Consider the following 17,229-nt stretch of genomic DNA (forward strand, 5'->3'; position numbering starts at 1 on the left):
AGGCTTATACACAAGACCATACTTTTTATTATAAATTAATTAGTTCTGAACTCACAATCATTAATGCAGTTACATTCTGACCTCGCAGTCACTGAGGCAGATTAGAATCACCATTCAATATATAACATGGATCAAGAGGAATGTGAAAACATATCCTTCTACTATGCTTTAACTGCCCTCACTGTGTATAGGAAGGGATGATTAGCTTACACTTGGGGTAACAAATCTGACCATTATGCTGTTAAGCTTGTGCCTTTAGATGTCACAGCAATACCTCCATATGGCAGTGTTAAAATTGTCTAAAGCACGACAAGAGAGATGTGACAAAATAGCTTTTTTTTGGTTAGAGTAAGTGACTGGAGGGACAGCAAGTAGCAATTGAGAGTTCATGTGAGGATTAAAGGTTTGATTTTCATTTATGTACTCTGGTACTCTGGCAGCAAAGTAGGTCTTAATCTCTCTTTATAGGCAAACTCACTTGGCTGTGATTCAGGGAATCTGCTGTGCTGCTTCGGACAAATCTGCAAGGCGCTCCCGCATATACAGGTCCTCCAGTCCACCACATATGGTCAAGGGCAGGCTATGGGGTCTGCATGGGTAGCGTCATCCTTTTTGCATGATGGTGGAGCATGGCAAAGGCTCCTCTGTCATACTCAAGGCCAGGTCCAGGTTTTTGTGGGCCCTCAGACCAAACATGGAAAGTGGGTTGGAAGCAATTGCGAGGGAATCGTGAAGCAATTGTGAGCAACAGTTTCAATCAACTCCTCCTCTGTAATATATGTGATGGCATGGGAGACACATAACACTAACAATTTCTGTCTCCAGAGAGAAGCACTCATCTCCCTGCCTCTGTGATGTGCACCTAAGGCCAAGGCTAGAATGGATCTTGGCCTGCATCAGCCATGCCGGTGTTCCCAGTTGGTTCACGCAGTGCTCAGCTGGGAACTAGGGTGGCCACTTATGAATGGCCAAAAAAGAGGAAACTCATCACCAAAAAAGAGGACAATAGAGGACATGTATTTGCATAAAATTTGCATATGCTAATTTAAAAGTATAGGTGAAATTTTAAAATTATTATTATAATTTAAAGAGAAATACAGTATATCTCGCTATTGTGTGCAATACTGTGACCAGGTGACCTGTGTTCCTGACTGTTTAGCCTGTTGCCCAGCAGGAATGGTTGAACCCTCCGATGTCCGGTCTGGGGGGCGGGGTCCACCGTGGGGAAATCCAGGCTGCTTAGGGCCCCATGGATTCCCCTGGAGCCCTGGCACATCTGCCATAGTCACAGGACAGCTCCCCGGCTGTCAAAAAGGCGCGATAGGTAAGGGAGTGCTGGTCCGCTGCGGATTCCCGAGGTTGGATTCTTGGGAATCCAGCTTCATTGGAGTTTGCGGTGGAGTTCACCAGCATTCCTACTGCCCAGGTGCTAAGTGTTGATGGGCCACAGTTCTTATGGTTCATTGCCTTTAAACTGGAAGTGGACCGGCCAGCCCTTCAAAAGGAGGACACCTTCCAATAGTGGACGATTGTCTGGCAGCTCTTCAAATACAGGACTGTCTTCTCTAAAAGAAGACACATAGACACCCTACTAGTCCACCATTTCAATTGCTAGATGACTTTTCAGTGGAGGCATGGTGAAAAGAAACAGACCCAAGAATTTAATTACATGGTAAGAAAGAGATAGAGAGAGGGAGAGGAGACTGCTATGAATAATAGAATGTGACATCTCCAACGTGGTTTAAGGAGAACTGCCTTGTGGTGACTCATTTCTTTGCAGTTTCAGTCTTATGATTTCATGAGGAATACAGCAGGGCTCCAAACCTATGTGTCATAATTTTCCTAGATGTAATGAGAGAGATGGGGGCAGGGGGATGCATGGGAAAAGGAGGACCATAAGAGATCGTCACTTGACTCTCAGCCTCAAGGTGAATTATGTGTAATCCCTCTGATATCCACAGTCTACCCATGGTGTCAAAGAGGGATTTAAAGGATTGGGGGGGGGGATTCTAAAAAGGAGACGGAAAAGTTTGTAGGAGATACCCGTATTTCAAAATTGATATGCAAATAGCTTGTGCAACAAGCATCTGTCAGCCATCAGCTTAGTAAATGTTCACATAAGTCACTGCCAAAAAGCAGCAGGTGTACCTAGAGATGCAGCAGGCCAGATGTTTATTCCTCCACACAACTGGGTCTCCCAGGGTCAATTAGGCTGTTCTATGTAAATGTCCTGCTTCTTCCCCTAGCATGTGTCCAACACAGGAGAGGGAACAGGAAGGAGAAGTGACATTTGGACTTGGCAGTGGAGCACAGCAAGGAGTAAATATGCCCACTACTGCCTTTTGGCAAAATAAAAAGGGTTGTTTGATTCCACCTGTAGTTCTTGGAGATGATTTCCCATAAGCAATCATAAAAATAGGTACAGTCTTATTTGTGTGACTGCATGTAACCATTTTTCGAAGAGGGAAAAGGAACACCCATGTAAAAAGAAAGTTCTTCGCAAATGTTTGTTCTAACATACTCATAAAAATGAGGTCACCCTAATCTGACTCTATGATGTTCATGTGAGTTTTATACGTTTTGTATACCACTGAGTTTGTAAAAGAAAAGTTACGCAGATGTCCTATAATAAAGAGATAAATAACACACATTTATAATATACATATATACATTTCTGTAGCAGTGTGTGGACAATACCTGAAGCAGAATGCATTTCTTTTTCAAACAGACAAATCAATCAACATACCTGTGGGGAAGAATTCATTCATTTTCTTCTTGTAAATTTTGTAATCAACCTCCAAAAATACACACAGAATGACACGATCCATCTGTAGGAAAAAGAAGTAATGATTTCACTAAGCCAGGCGTTTTTTGGCCTTTAGACAAAAAACATTTACTGAGTTGTAATTTAGGGTGGGTTATTTGCATATGCCCACAATATATCAGTCCACAGGTGTATGTCCCCAGCGCACGCACACACGCACGTATGTTATCTACTGTCATGGATACAGACATAGAAGCAAGGCCATACATTCCAGTAAGAGAAAAGAAGTTAGGGGGCTCTTTATCAGTGGTTTTATAACTCTATGCGTGTGATTGGAAATGACCACCTGGAACATATGCCCGTACATCTCTTAGAGCATGGTGCAGAATCTCAGGTCTGGGATCCCAATCCGGCCCTCCGGGGTTCCCCAGATGGCCCCCTTTCCCCTAACCATGGATCGTTGGGTGGTTCCCCTGTTTTTTTCCAGTCTTTTCCCCATTCTAAAAGGTTGAAATGCTTCTCCTGAGGCTTAGTTACTGGCAGTGAGAGCTTTAAGGTAAAAGATTCTGGTGGTAGGGATGTACGGATTCCCCACCGTCTGTGCTGGTGGGAAATCCATGGGGGGGGGAGGCGATCCATTCCTTCCCCCCTCCGGAATCCTCCAGAGCAGTTCTGCTCCGCTCGGATTCTGGGGCAGGGGGAACTGGCTTTGGGGCCACTTACCTTCCCTCCTGCCAGCCAGAGCTGTTCGCCTCTTCCCTGTCCCTGCCAACTGCCATGTCTTAAAAAAAACAAAAACACGCACAAGGTGATCGGGAGGATGTGCCATAGACTTACACACAAATAGAGTCATGAATCTTGCATCGAAGTCTATGCGTCCATAGGCTTATATGCAAGATTCATGACTCTATTTGCGCATAAGTCTATGGGCACATCCTCCCAATTGCCTTTTTTTTTAAAAAAAGACATGGCAATCAGCAGGGACAGGGAGGAGGCAAACAGCTCTGGCTGGCAAGAAGCAGCTGAGTGCTGTTCCGCCTCCAGTCCTCCTGGAGTAGAGGTAAGTGGTTCCGATCTGCTGCGGATTCCTCCGGCCTCATTTGAATCCGCAGCAGATTTCCTTGACATCCCTATCTGATGGTTTTGGCACCACCCCTTTTGCCAGCAGCCCTGCCCACCACTGGAATGCTTCTCCAAAATGGAATTTGGCTTTTGGGATAAAAGAGGTTCTACAGCCCAGTCTCAGAGGGTAACAATGTCAAGGAAGGAATATGAACTTTGGCATGACAGATAAACTTGTGAATCCAGTTCAGAACTCCCAGATGGTGCTTGTTGTAGGCTAAGTGACAGAGCTCTGGATATCCCCAATTTGCATCTCATCTTTGCCCAGAATTCATTAGGTGGCCTTAGGCAAGCCACTCTCCCTCAGCTTCACTTGCCCTATCTACAATATGGGGAATAATAATAATAACACATATGCAGTGCTTGGAACACTTGAAAGTGCTGTACAAATTATGATTATGATGATTAAATCCTTCCTTAAAACCCATCTCTTTCATGAACTCTTTGGTTCAACCCCTTGGACTCATCCCTTCCTAAAATTAGGTACATGCACATATTATTCCCTTATTATCTGAATTTACTCCCCTTTCCCTTTTGATCCCATCTCTGTTGAAAATAGACTGTAAGCTCTGTGAAGCAGGCACCTATTTTTTTGCTCATGTTTCTCTAAGTGCTGTGTACACTGATGGCGTTAAAGAAACAGATAAATAAACATAGGACCTGCATTCGTAAAACTAGTTTTGTGTTGTGTTCTTTGTTAGCAGCCAGCTGCTTATGCAACCCAGCTTTGAGCATGTTGTAAATGCGACCAGGTTTCAATCCAGCTGATTACCACAATCTAACATTTCACGGATGAGTCATAAGACAGACATCTGCCAGGTATACAGTAGAGTGAATGGATTAAAGCAAGGAAACTTCCATTCCATTTTCATGGGAAAAAAGTGTTTCTGCAGGAATGTTTACTATTTTTGAAAGTCTTTTGAAAAGCTTCTTTTTCCCCTTCATGATTTATATAAGCCTACCTACCCTTAATCTAGAGATGCTTAAACAAAAACAAAATGAGCAGCACATGTCAGCCAGATGGCAGGCAGCAAAAACAGTAAATAAAACAGTTCATACAGAAGAAAAGCCAGCCACATGAAAGGCACTGACAGTAGACAACTACTAGTTTGTAATGAGATTTCTTGGCAAACCATTTTGTGTCAAAAGAGTACATTCAAAGGATTCGTCAAAAAGATGAAGAGGAAGAGGGAGAAGAAGACTACAAAGAAGAACCCCATAGTTAGTGTTTCAAATTCAACTCTGCATCACTGCAACATTGTAAGTGCTGACATTGGTGAGGCAGACTAGCAATTCAACACCTCAAGAAGACTGGCCACACTTCAGAGCTGCTGTCTTCTAAGACATCCTGGAGAGGAAGTGGGTGGGTGACATACTGCTTAACCATCCTGTGGATCATTCTACTATTAACCAAGCTTCTGATCCTTGGCAACATGAAAGCACTAGAAATACAGAAACTGTAGAAATACAGTTAATAGCTATCACGAATAGAAACCTGTGGCCCAGGTTTCCCCAACCCAGTGCCCTCCAGCTGTTTTGGTCTTCAACCCCAATCAGCCTCAGCTAGCATGGCTAACGGTTAGGAATGCTGGGAGTTGCAGTCCAAAGCATCTGGAGGGCACCCGGTTTGGGAAGGCTGCTGTAGTCAAAAATTTGCTGGTAAGTTCAACTCACTATATGAAACGTCACTATCCTCCATCATCTCCGTGGTCTTTCTGGCCAACAGCTGGTTTGTCTATGCATTATGTTCATGACAATGGCAGTGCAGTGTCTGCCAACACAAGGGGCACTGACAGGACACACACACAGTCCCATACACTGTCTCTCTCCCTCTCCTTTACACACACACACATTTCAGCTGTCAGCTGAAGCTGGCCCACCTTCATGCCTACCAAGCCTGCTTTCTTTTATGATGCCACTACACTGTAGCCAGGAAGCAACAGTGGTGTGTGCCAGACTGTTTAGATCCAGTACAAGGGCTGTCAATGAGAGCCTGAGTTTGGAGCCCAACTGGGAGCCCATGCTCATAATGTTCATGCTCTGGGTAACTGAGATTGTGGGCGAGGTGAGCTGGGAGTGGACCAGTGTGTCACCAGATTCAAGCTATGTGGGCTTCCACTCTATGTGGGGATGAAACAGGCTGTTTTCTCCTGGCTAAGTAGGATTTGTGGTGGAAGGAGGATTCCATCCATCCTCTCCTCTCCTCTCCTCTCCTCTCCTCTCCTCTCCTCTCCTCTCCTCTCCTCTCCTCTCCTCTTCACTCTTTCCTCCTTCCCTTTTGCTTCAGCTTCTTCTACCTTTCCTCTCCTCCCAATCTCCTGGGCTCCTTATCCTGTCTCCCATAGTCTCCACTTGCTCTCACCCTCTACTCTTGTCATATCTCTGTGCTGTTGCTCTCCATACTGATGTTGCAACTGCCATATTTATCCTCCCTTCCCTCTCTCCCTCCTGTGCAAACACAGCCCTACTTCGTTTCTTTTAGGTGCTTTCTTCTGTTACTCATGTTTCGTTTTCTACATGTTGTTAATGTCTTCATCATGCAGTGAACTATTTCCTTAATGGGAATTGTATTGCTGAATTCAGTGGAGCTCCAATATTTCAAAAACAAATATGCAGAAGGGCCACATACATTCACACTTTATACTGTGCGTTTATGTAGACATGCCCATGTTGTATGCACACATTCTGTGACTCAACGGCAGCTTTTTCCAGCTTCACATTTCTTCAGTCTAATGAGAAGGAAACTTTCTAAAACCTAAAGAGTTTTCTAACCCCACAAAACTTTTTAAGTGGCCCCAGCATATATAATCTATATATGAGTCAATTCCTTCAAAATGTGTGAAGAAAGCATCCTATTTTTAAACATGCATAAAACACTGTGATGACAGCTCAGATCCTGTGTTTATCTGATTGAATGGCATGTGTTGGCAGATAGTAAATTGAAATTAAACTATATTCCAGCATCTTGCTAGTCAGGGAATGTTTTATCCAAGAAACCTAGATAAAATAAGTTGAATTTAGCCTGTGGAAAGTACTCGTTCACTTCATCACTTCCATTGTAAGTCAATGGGGGTGGAGAGAGAATCACTTGGATGTTAACTTATAATAGCTGTACAGGACCCCTGGGACTGGCTTTTGTCATCCACTTCTTACTCCATGGAGCCAATCTTCCCTCTCTTGAGGTTGTGAAATGCCAAGTTGATTAGACATTTCATGCTCCCCTCTTTACAGAGAGAAGAGCAAGAATATGGAGACATTAATCTGATCAGGCTCATCAACTAGCCAGCCAGAGTCCTACCAGCATCTCTGGTTCTTCCACAGTCAAGTGGAACAAAACCAGTCATCTGAGGAAGAAGCTCAAAGGGGCAAAACCATGAAGGTATTATGACTCATCCTTGATCGACAGCTCTGTTTTTGGAGCCTGGTGTCGGCATCACGTCTTCTACTCCCCCTCCCCATCCCCCTGACACCACCCTGCAGGCTTGATTAAATTTTGCTTGCTTCACAGCTATGAATAGGCAGATGAAAGAGGTCATAAGTGAAGAGCACGGCAGCAAAGGAAGAAGAAAGTTCAATTGCATTAGCTTTCACTTACGAGGCAGCTTCACAGCTCCAGGCTGAGGATCATATTGATCTTTCTCTTCTTTGGGGCCTGTGGTAATTCATGGAGTCTATTTAAGATTGGAGCACTGCTCTTCTGGTTTTTTTGTAACCAAGCTCTCCCCTAGCATCGGCAGTTTTCAGGACTCTGCCTTAGCAGGGTGGGATGAATATATTTTGAGACAGACCAATCCCTATGTTAGATCTTTAAAACCAGTATTCCCTGGAATACACACAATGACCTTGAAAAAACATGTGTTCTGGTATGCCTAGCATCTGAAATTATGACATCCTCTTCAGACAATTAGTGGAAAAATAGGGTATGTGAGGGAGCACATTTTCTACATTTCGTTAGCAAGCATCTATATTTTCGTCCTCTTTCTCAACAGGAGGGAGGATTTAGAGCAACTTTTCCTAACCTGGTGCCCTCCAGATGCTTTGCACTTCAACTCCTATCAGCTCCAGCCAGCATGGACAATGGTCAGGAATGCTGGAACTTGTAGTCCAAAACTTCTAGAGGGTCCCAGGTTGGGGGAGGCTGATTTAGAGAGTGCTAGCAGGAGTGGTGAAAGAGGGGGGCTAATTCACACTGGGAAGGACCAAGTATTCTGGAAAGTCAGGGCATTCTTTCCAGAGACAGTTTTCCCCAGAGAACAAACATTCTGATGACATCTTTGTGTTATGTATCTATACATTTTCCATTTGAATGGCAATGGATGGGGTGTGACAACATAGGCATTCTTAGGCTCAAACTGCATGGGTCCATGCCAGGCCCTTGGGTTAAACCAGGTCTGCCCCCAACCACGCATACAGTAGAACACCCTCTCCTGGGCTTTGAAATATCTCCACACTGTCAGAGCTGGGTTCAGATACCAAAAGTGGGCCCAGGTGAAAGGCAAGTGCACGAGGGGGGAGGGTGTGAAAGGATCCCCTCCCACTCATAAAGCCATGAGCCTCTAGACCCTCATCCTCTCATCCATTTAGCTGGTTGCTGCTCTGGCAGCAACAGTGGGAAGGGAGGGAGGACTCTCGCCCTCCCTTCTGATGCCTGGAGCACTACTAAACCAATGCCCCAGCATCAGTAGCCCTGGGAAGAATACTTTTCCCAGGGTGACTGACAGGGATCTACGTATTGCGTAAAATCAATTCTGTCTGTGTTTTGTGGATTGCCAGGTGCCTTTTGTTCCGTTGTCCTCCCATCCACACAATCAGATTTTCTTTTGTGCCTGAATTTGCACAAATTCCCATTTGTGCAAATGCCCCCAAATGCACACCTTCATGCTTTTACCTATGGGGGAAATACGCATTTTGGCCGTTTTTTAAATTTTGCATATTCTCCTACAACAAAATTTGTGCAAAATTTAGGCATGTTAGAAAAATGGTCTGCAAGTCTGCAGAATCTGCCCGACAGGGGGAAAGCCAGTCCACTGTGGAATCTGCAGGTCAAATTCACGAAAATCCGAACTCTTTTGGCTCCGTTGCAGATTTCTCCGACATCCCTAGTTACTGACATCTTTCTTTCCTTCCTACCACTGCCAACTGAGCAGCAGGCAGGTAAGCAGGTGGGAAGGAGGTGGAGGGATTAGAGGCTTATGGGTGGGTGGGAAAGGGGATTGGATCCTGTTCCGCTCCCAAGGATGTCAGTGTGGCTACAACAGTAACTGAATTGACTTGTAATCGGGCTTGAAATCAACCAGACTATTTCCCAGTTGGAGGGATAGCTCAGTTTGCCAAGCCCAATAATGAGGCAAACAGGGGGAGTGTGGTGCCACCACTGTTTAATATATATGAATAGGTGTGCATTTGTTAGTACTAGGACATATCAAATGTGGAGTTTCTGTAAACTTCCAAAATGGGCAAAGACCAAAACCAAGTCAGCCAGGCCAGCTTGCTGTCAGGAACTGCTGACCACTGACCATGTGGTGAAACACACAACTGCACCCTCTCGGCAAAGTGTCAGAAACTCCATGCCGTTGCCTGGTGGGATGAATCACTCAACTACAGATGGTAGTTTCTAGGCAAAAAACCTTCCAGACCTGGACAGACTCTGTCCACCCAGGCTGGTGATTCGATCCTTCTGGGCAGGAACACATATAAAGGCCTTCCTGTTCAGCTGAACCTTGCCTCTTGAACAAAAACATCTACCTGAGCTCTGGCATGTCTTGTATTCCCAGTCTTGCTCTTTAGTCCCAACTCATGGCCTCTTCTCCACTGCTGCCTCCTGCTTCAGCTTCCAGCTCTGATGTCTCTTCCATCCTGACTCCCAGTTCCCTGCTCCTGACTCTCTCTATGGCCCAGCCCTGACATGTGTTGTCTACCAACCTTGTTCTGCTGCACCACTTTCTCCATCACCAAAATGTACCACCCCAAATCCTTCCATTGATCTTTAAACATGATGGCCCCTGCTCTCCAGCACAGGGCCAGGACTCTTGCTCCAGTGCAAGTCCTTGAGTACTGCATATCGTGCCTCCTTTTCAATATCACTGAGCAAACGTAATGCAGGATCCTTCAGCATTTGCGGTCCAACAGTCGCACTAATCCTACCGAATATTTCTTCCTCTCAGTAAGAGACATTTGAATGAGTCCCTACACATAGGAACATACTGAATCAGACTATGGGTCCACCTAGCCTGGAATTGTTGACTGGAAGTGGCTCTCCAGGCAGGAATATATCCAGCCCTACCTGAAGATTCCAGGGATTGAAATGGGGGCCTTCTGCATGCAAAACAGGGGCGCTACCAATGAGCCATGGCCCTTCCCCTAGGTAATGTGGCAGAAAACGCCCTGATCCCACATCACTTCCAACAAGTTCCAGAACATGTGCTCCTCCTCTGAAACAACCTAATATGGAAAGGAGTTCAGATATAATGTATGGAAGCTTAAAAAAACCCCAAAAACCTTATTAGTAACTATACTTGTCACTAAATAATTGCTAAACCCAGAAACTTGCTGTATCCTTCATATTTATCACATTTACAACCATTTTGATTCAACGCCCACTGATGCCAAAGGGAGTCTGTCAATTGCCTTTAATAGGCCCCGGGTCAGTTCTGATGTTTTCCTAAATCTAGGCATCCTGTTAAGTTTAGCATGTGACAAGCTAAATTATTAAGCATCTTAAAACTTCAAATATTTTAATGACACATTGCAACAACATTTCCTATTCACTGGAGACTCTACCCCTCAATTATTGTCAATTATTGGACAGTAGACTGCACAACAGGAAAGCACGACTTTGTAAAAGGAGCAATTTAATTAAAATGGACTTTCCCCCTGCATCAGATTCGAAAATGAAAAAAAAAGACATTTGACATTGACTAAGATCTGAACCTTTTAACTCAGATCTTTTCATCCAAAGCTGAGTGATTTAGGGCCTGGCTTTAGCAGCTGCTCTATTAACGAAGACTGAATCTACAGCCTCTTCAACTATAACATTCTGTACTCATGTGGTTACCTTTTAAAGTGGCAGTTTTAGCCATATAGCAGTCTGTGAGAAATCAAAGACTGATATGAGAGCAAGAGGTTACAAGAGGTTCACATCACTCCAGTGCTGAAGGAGTTGCACTGGTTACCAGTTGTTTTCCGGGCCAAATTCAAGGTGATGGTTTTGACCTTTAAAACCCTATATGGTTCCGGCCCAGCCTATCTTAAGGAGCACCTCCAGCAACACCAGACAGGCCGCTTAACAAGATCAGCCTTGGATGGCCTTCTCTCTGTCCCATCAGCCAGGCTAGCTAGACTGGTGAGGACGAGGGAGGGGGCCTTCTCTGTGGTGGCCCCCATTCTGTGGAACTCCCTCCCCAGGGAACTCCGCCATGCCCCCTCTTTAATGAGCTTCCGCCACGCATTGAAAACGTGATTGGTCAGGCAGGCATTTGGGGTGGGTTAGGGTATTTTTAGAAATATGATGTTTTTAATATAGAATTTTATTGTTTTAAACTGTTTCTATTATTGTACATCGCCCAGAGTGGCTGGGTGACCAGCCAGATGGGCGATAAATAAATAAATAAATAAATAAATAAATAGAAGTTATCTAATCCAACCTTTAACATATGTTATGCTATACTGATTCGGTTTTGTTTGTTTTTTATATGCATTTGATTGCATTCTATTGTTAGCTTCCTTAGGGCCCAATCCTATGCATGTTTAGACAGACAAAAGTCTGTCTATGCTGGTTGGGGAATGCTAGGAGTTGTAGGACTTCTGTCTGTCTAAATATGCATAGAATTGCGCCCTTAGGCATTTTTCATGGAAAGCAAGTAGAAATTTAAGAAACAAACATGCTACTGAAGCACACATTCAGAATGTATTGCTACACATTATTATTATTATTATTATTATTATTATTATTATTACAGTGGGGCAAATATTTAAGGTAATATTCAAGGGAGGAAATTCTTCCTGACCGATATGTCATAATTGAGGCATCAGAAGAGAAATCACATAATGACATTCATAGGTGAATTCAGTTCTATCTATACTATTATTATTATTATTATTATTATTATTAAATTTATTAATCGCCCATCTGGCTGGTCACCCAGCCACTCTGGGCGATATACAGCATATAATAAAACAGTTTAAAACAATAAAATGCTACAATAAAAACGTTTTCTAAAATACCCTAACCCACCCCAAATGCCTGCCTGAACAACCACATTTTTAATGCATGGCGGAAGCTCATTAAGGAGGGGGCATGGCGGAGTTCCCTAGGGAGGGAGTTCCACAGAGTGGGGGCCACCACAGAAAAGGCCCTCTCCCTCATCCCCACCAGTCTAGCTGTCCTGGATGATGGGACAGAGAGAAGGCCATCCGAGGCTGCTCTTGTTAAGCGGCCTATCTGGTGTTGCTGGAGGCGCTCCTTAAGATAGGCTGGGCCGGAACCATATAGGGTTTTAAAGGTCAAAACCAACACCTTGAATTTGGCCCGGAAAACAACTGGTAACCAGTGCAACTCCTTCAGCACTGGAGTGATGTGATCTTGCCAGCGGCTGCCTTTAATCAGGTGAGCTGCCGCGTTCTGTACCAGCTGCAGCTTCCGAACCGTCTTCAAGGGTAACCCCACGTAGTGAACCGTACTGAACCCAGTGAGCTTCTTTTGTCCCAAGCATTCTGGATTGGAATGTTATACTTAGTTTAAAATGTCCTTCTTATTCTGCATAAATTCAAACATGTGTAGGCCAAAGTAAGTCATGCTATCAATGGCTGATGTATGTTTGGTCTTGCCAAATGCCCCATCACCCTTTTTGAGCAAACCTGGTTGTTGAGATGCTGGAGAAATTTGAGACGGACTAAAATGAAGTTGGATTTCTAAGAATCTGACCTGCAGAATCCATTGTGGAGTGACCCCTCAGGCCACATGGAGACCGTGGACTTTTGGATGTTTTTTTTACTTCCCTGAAATGTACGCATATTTATTCATAGGAAAATATGCAAGGTTCCGCTGAGGAAAAGTGGAATGGAATGGGGGATAATAACGCTAAATGTTACTTACTAAGGTAAATTATGTAAATTGATATGAAACCTCTTCTGTAATTATTTGCATATTTTCCACTTGATGAAAAACAATATTCACATCTGTCTGTGAGCTGACACGTTACACAGCCCATACATCCCTACCTGCGTGCTCGTGGTGCGCTGTACAACGATGCCACTTCTTTTACAGACAGAACGTTATGCATCAGAGGTGGGACAGACTCCTGAGTAAGGACAGGATTCTGCATCTCTCCTACCACACCCTTAACTTCATCCACTATTGTCCCACTAATGTAAGAATTACACTGGCAGTAACATTACACACGTGCATGACTATAGCTCCACCAGCATAATGTATTACTCCTAGTATAGGATTGTGCTCTGCTGGTACAATGCAGTTTAGGGGTGAAGCCATCCCACTAGGGGTTGTATCCAATATTAGTCCAACTTAAAGTAGACTCACTGGGATTTAAGTTAAATTAAGAATGGGATTTAAGGTAGACTAACATTGGATACAACCCCAAGTGTGATACAGGGAAACTGATGTGAGAACACCAGACTAACTACAGATTGATGTTTCCGTGCTAAACAGCCTGCAACGCCGAAATTGTAAGCCTGCACTGCTCTAATGATACACCTTTATGGATATCCCTTCCCAGTAGATCCAGATAGGAGAAAGCTATTTGTGGGGAAACAAACATTTAACCTGAAGATAAATGACCATGCTACTTCAGCAATCAGAAAAGAAAAGATTATGTGAAGCAAAATGAGATGTAAAATGATGAATGCTTAAGCCAGTGAGATGATAGTATCCCCCTACTAAGAAATTCTCTCCTTAAACAACAGTGAAAGCTATATTTAAAAGTTCTGATATTATAGTATATTGGAGGTTTTGTTTTGTTTTTTTAGCCTGCAGTGAAATATAATTAAGTCGTTGAGGCAAAAAGGGAAAAAACAATCACCTGATGTTTATTATGACCTAAAAGATTAATGAGGCCCACAAAATCTAAATGGAGTCCTTCAGCTTCTCAACAATCTATAGCCGTAACAGGATATTGAATGGCAAGGTACTCAGAAATGAAGCAAGATAAATGTGATACATCATGAGAACAACTCCCACTGGCTGATAAGTAATCCTGAGGGCAGGATGCCATTATCTAGATCAAATGAAATATCTGAGAGCAGATTAACACCATCCTGGGTACTGTGCAGGGTCAATAACAAACAAACAAACCAAAGTTAGAAAGCAAAGGAACGTATATGAAATCTTTTCTCTTGGAGCATTTTCTGCACAACATATTTGAAAGAGCTATGCAAACAGGGACTTGTTCTAGGAGTGCTCCATTGTTAATCCAGAGCAGTAACTGGAATGCAGTTCTCCATATCCATAGTCTTATTAGATGCCTTAGAAAGCAATCCTATCTGAACCCGGGAGTGACCGCCTATCCACTGCAGGGCGGGAGGATTGGTGAGGAGGGCATCTCCTCTGTACTCCTGCTATCCTGCTTTCATTGCTAGACCTCAGAGCACAGGGAGGCCAGATGACACAGGAAGTGTTGTACCAGCACTTCCGACCTCCCTACCCCGCCCCGCCCCCAGGAATGCCCCATTTTCCCTGCTCTGCGCTGCTCTTCCAAGCGTCAAGCATGGGGCCAATCCACGCTGCCTACAAGGTGGCATGGGAGAGGATGCTGGTCAGTTCTCCAAGAACCGGGTTCCGAGGTCGGTTCCTGGGAACTGACTAATCCTATGGCCGTCTAGATGCTGACTAGCGGCCATAGGATTGCGCCCATATTTGCTGAACTGAACTGCTTCTGAATCTGATTAGTGATTTGAGGATTACAGTTCAATGGGACAAAACCAAAACCAAGATTCACTGTGCATATGCTCCTGCTCAGGCCTGTTTCTGCTGACAGGTTTGGAGTAAAAAGGGGCCCACTGAAAAACAAGAGAGAGGTAACGGCATCCTTGAGAGAACCCCGAAATATGCAGAAGTATAAAACACTTCTTAAACACACAAAAGGTGCCCCCCCCCCAAAACCAACCCAATTAAGACTGAACATGCTCAGTGGCCTCCAGGAGCTGAGTGTCAGTTGGAGAAGAAAAATGGAAACCAAGAGGAGAGAAGAACACATTGGCCTGCATGAGACTCATATATTATTGTAACCTAAGGGCATCCCTGGCACCCTTAAGAAGACCAGTCTGGTTAAGGGGTAAGTACTAAGAACATTTTGTTGCAGGTCATAATAAGAACAGATTACTGTTTTCCTCCCAAGAAATATCATGTTCAGTGAAGTCAGATGGTGATATCTCAGACTGTTTCTACAAAAGGCATTTATTGTTTGCTTGTGATTCCTCACTCACTGTAGTTTGCAGGTGTTTTACACAACGTCATCATCCTCCAAGGCCTCTTCCGTGCTTTGCAGCTATTACAGCAGGGCTTTTTTCTAACAAGAAAAGTTTGGTATTTCTGTGAATGACAGCATGCAACCCTGCTGTATCTGTGCAATTCCACTATACCCAGCACCACCTAGTGGTTGTGTAATGGAACATACAGAAAGGCAGAGAAAGAAAACTCCCCAGAAAAAAAAAACACAGAAAGGAGCCAATCTTCATCCCACAAAGAATCCATAAACTGAAGCCTCCATAAAGTGGTGGGTCAAAAGCCTCATGTAGAAAAGCCCTCAGGGTCCCCCACAAGTTGCCATCTTCTCTGCTGGGAAAGCAACTTGGGAAAGGGTATAGCTCAGCCTTTCCCAACCTGGTGCCCTCCGGATATTTTTGACTACAACTCCCAGTATACTTCATTGGTCATGCTGGCCAGGGCTGATGAGAATTGAAGTCCAATTCAGGAAGTTGTAGTGCAAAACATCTGGAGGACACCAGGTTGGGGAAGGCTGATGTAGCGTATTGTGTGCTGTTCAGGTGGTGGTCAAAAACAAACCAAGGAGAGACTTGCCCCACCTCTGAGTCATGCAGGGGCACAGAGTTTATTCACTCAGGGGCAGAGGCTGCAAACTCTTCTAAGCTCTAGATGTTTTCTGAAGTGCTGCTCTGTGCAGATTCCATGTTTGCAGAGACCACAGAGCAGCACAAGTGTGTTTCCCTCCCTTCCAAAGAAACTTTCCCAGAGTGGGCTACCCCAAAAATATTTTTTCAGCATGATCTCAGTGTAATGTTCAAAAAGGAGCTGAGACAGGTAGTGTGAGATGTGCAAACTCCAGCCACAAAAACAGCTTGCACATCTCATTCCCATAGGCTGCAATCATAAGCACAGTAACTTAGAACTAAATCCCCCTGAACCCGGGGTACTTACTTCCGAGTAGGACTGTGCAGATAGTCCCTTTTTGTACGTTACACCATGAGTATAACTCTCCCTAACCTGTATCATTGGAATGTGAATAGAAGTTGAAGCGTGTTTCTCAAGCTCTAAAACCTGTTCGTTGCATAGAGCTATATGTTACTGTTGCTTTAAGACCAACTCCCAGAGGACCTCTAGCAAGAGGAACATAGGAACATACATAGGAACATAGGAAGCTGCCTTCTACTCAGTGAGTTTGCACATCACACTAACCCACAGTGAGGATAAGCTACTGTGGGCGGGTGGCTTGTCCATTACTCCCAACGATCACCTGCTCAATGGCTTGCAGTGGCTTGTTTCTCCCTCAGTCCCTCTCAGTTCTCCTGGTTGCTGCCAACACATATCCCAGCGGCCTTTGTGGCAGAAATCCTCATTTCTTCATTCCCTACATCAGCACCCTTTCTGCAACTGGTCCGCTGGGCTTGCCAGCTCACAAGGCAAACTCCCTCCCACCCCCACATCAGATAACCAAAGGGATTTCATTTCCTGAGCCCTTATGAACATAGGAACGTGTTTGCTATTTAAAAAAAAAAATTCAGGATTTTGCACAACTGCGTAGGACCACCTGTCCGCTATTGAGCTATAGCCATAGGTCCTTGTCAACATCTTCTTGCCAATGTCCTTCTCAGTTTAATCCAGCGCTTCCTGAGCAAAACACCTGCCTGCTCCTGCATCAGATCACCAGAAGAAAATAATTTTCTGCGCCCTAATGAATGCAAGAATGCATTCACAATTTTTTAATTAAATTTTTCAGGGCCTTGCACAAGTGCCGGCTGGCTGGAAAGCTGTCTTGCAAGAACAGCGAAAATCCCTGCCATTCTCCCTTATCCCTTCTCAGGGCCTTCTGCCTTGGCATGGATTTTTAATTCTTTTTTTCATAGAAATCTTAAAGAAAGGACCAGAGAGT

The 17,229-nt window shown here is 44.3% G+C and overlaps 1 protein-coding gene across 12 annotated transcripts in view; it reads right to left on the reverse strand.

Moving 5' to 3' along the window:
- The window catches only part of MACROD2 (mono-ADP ribosylhydrolase 2), a 1,364,729-nt gene that overhangs the window by 194,382 nt on the left and 1,153,118 nt on the right, over positions 1 to 17,229 (reverse strand). For all 12 annotated transcript variants that reach the window (XM_084824196.1, XM_084824178.1, XM_084824167.1 and 9 more), the window contains one exon: positions 2,747 to 2,828. In XM_084824196.1, coding sequence (XP_084680322.1) covers positions 2,747 to 2,828 — 82 coding nt within the window. The remainder of the gene's footprint in view (positions 1 to 2,746; positions 2,829 to 17,229) is intronic.

The sequence above is a fragment of the Heloderma suspectum genome, chromosome 1, assembly GCF_057233095.1.
Source record: "Heloderma suspectum isolate Gila_16-S chromosome 1, 16-S_ref, whole genome shotgun sequence".
Taxonomy (NCBI): Eukaryota; Metazoa; Chordata; class Lepidosauria; order Squamata; family Helodermatidae; genus Heloderma; species Heloderma suspectum.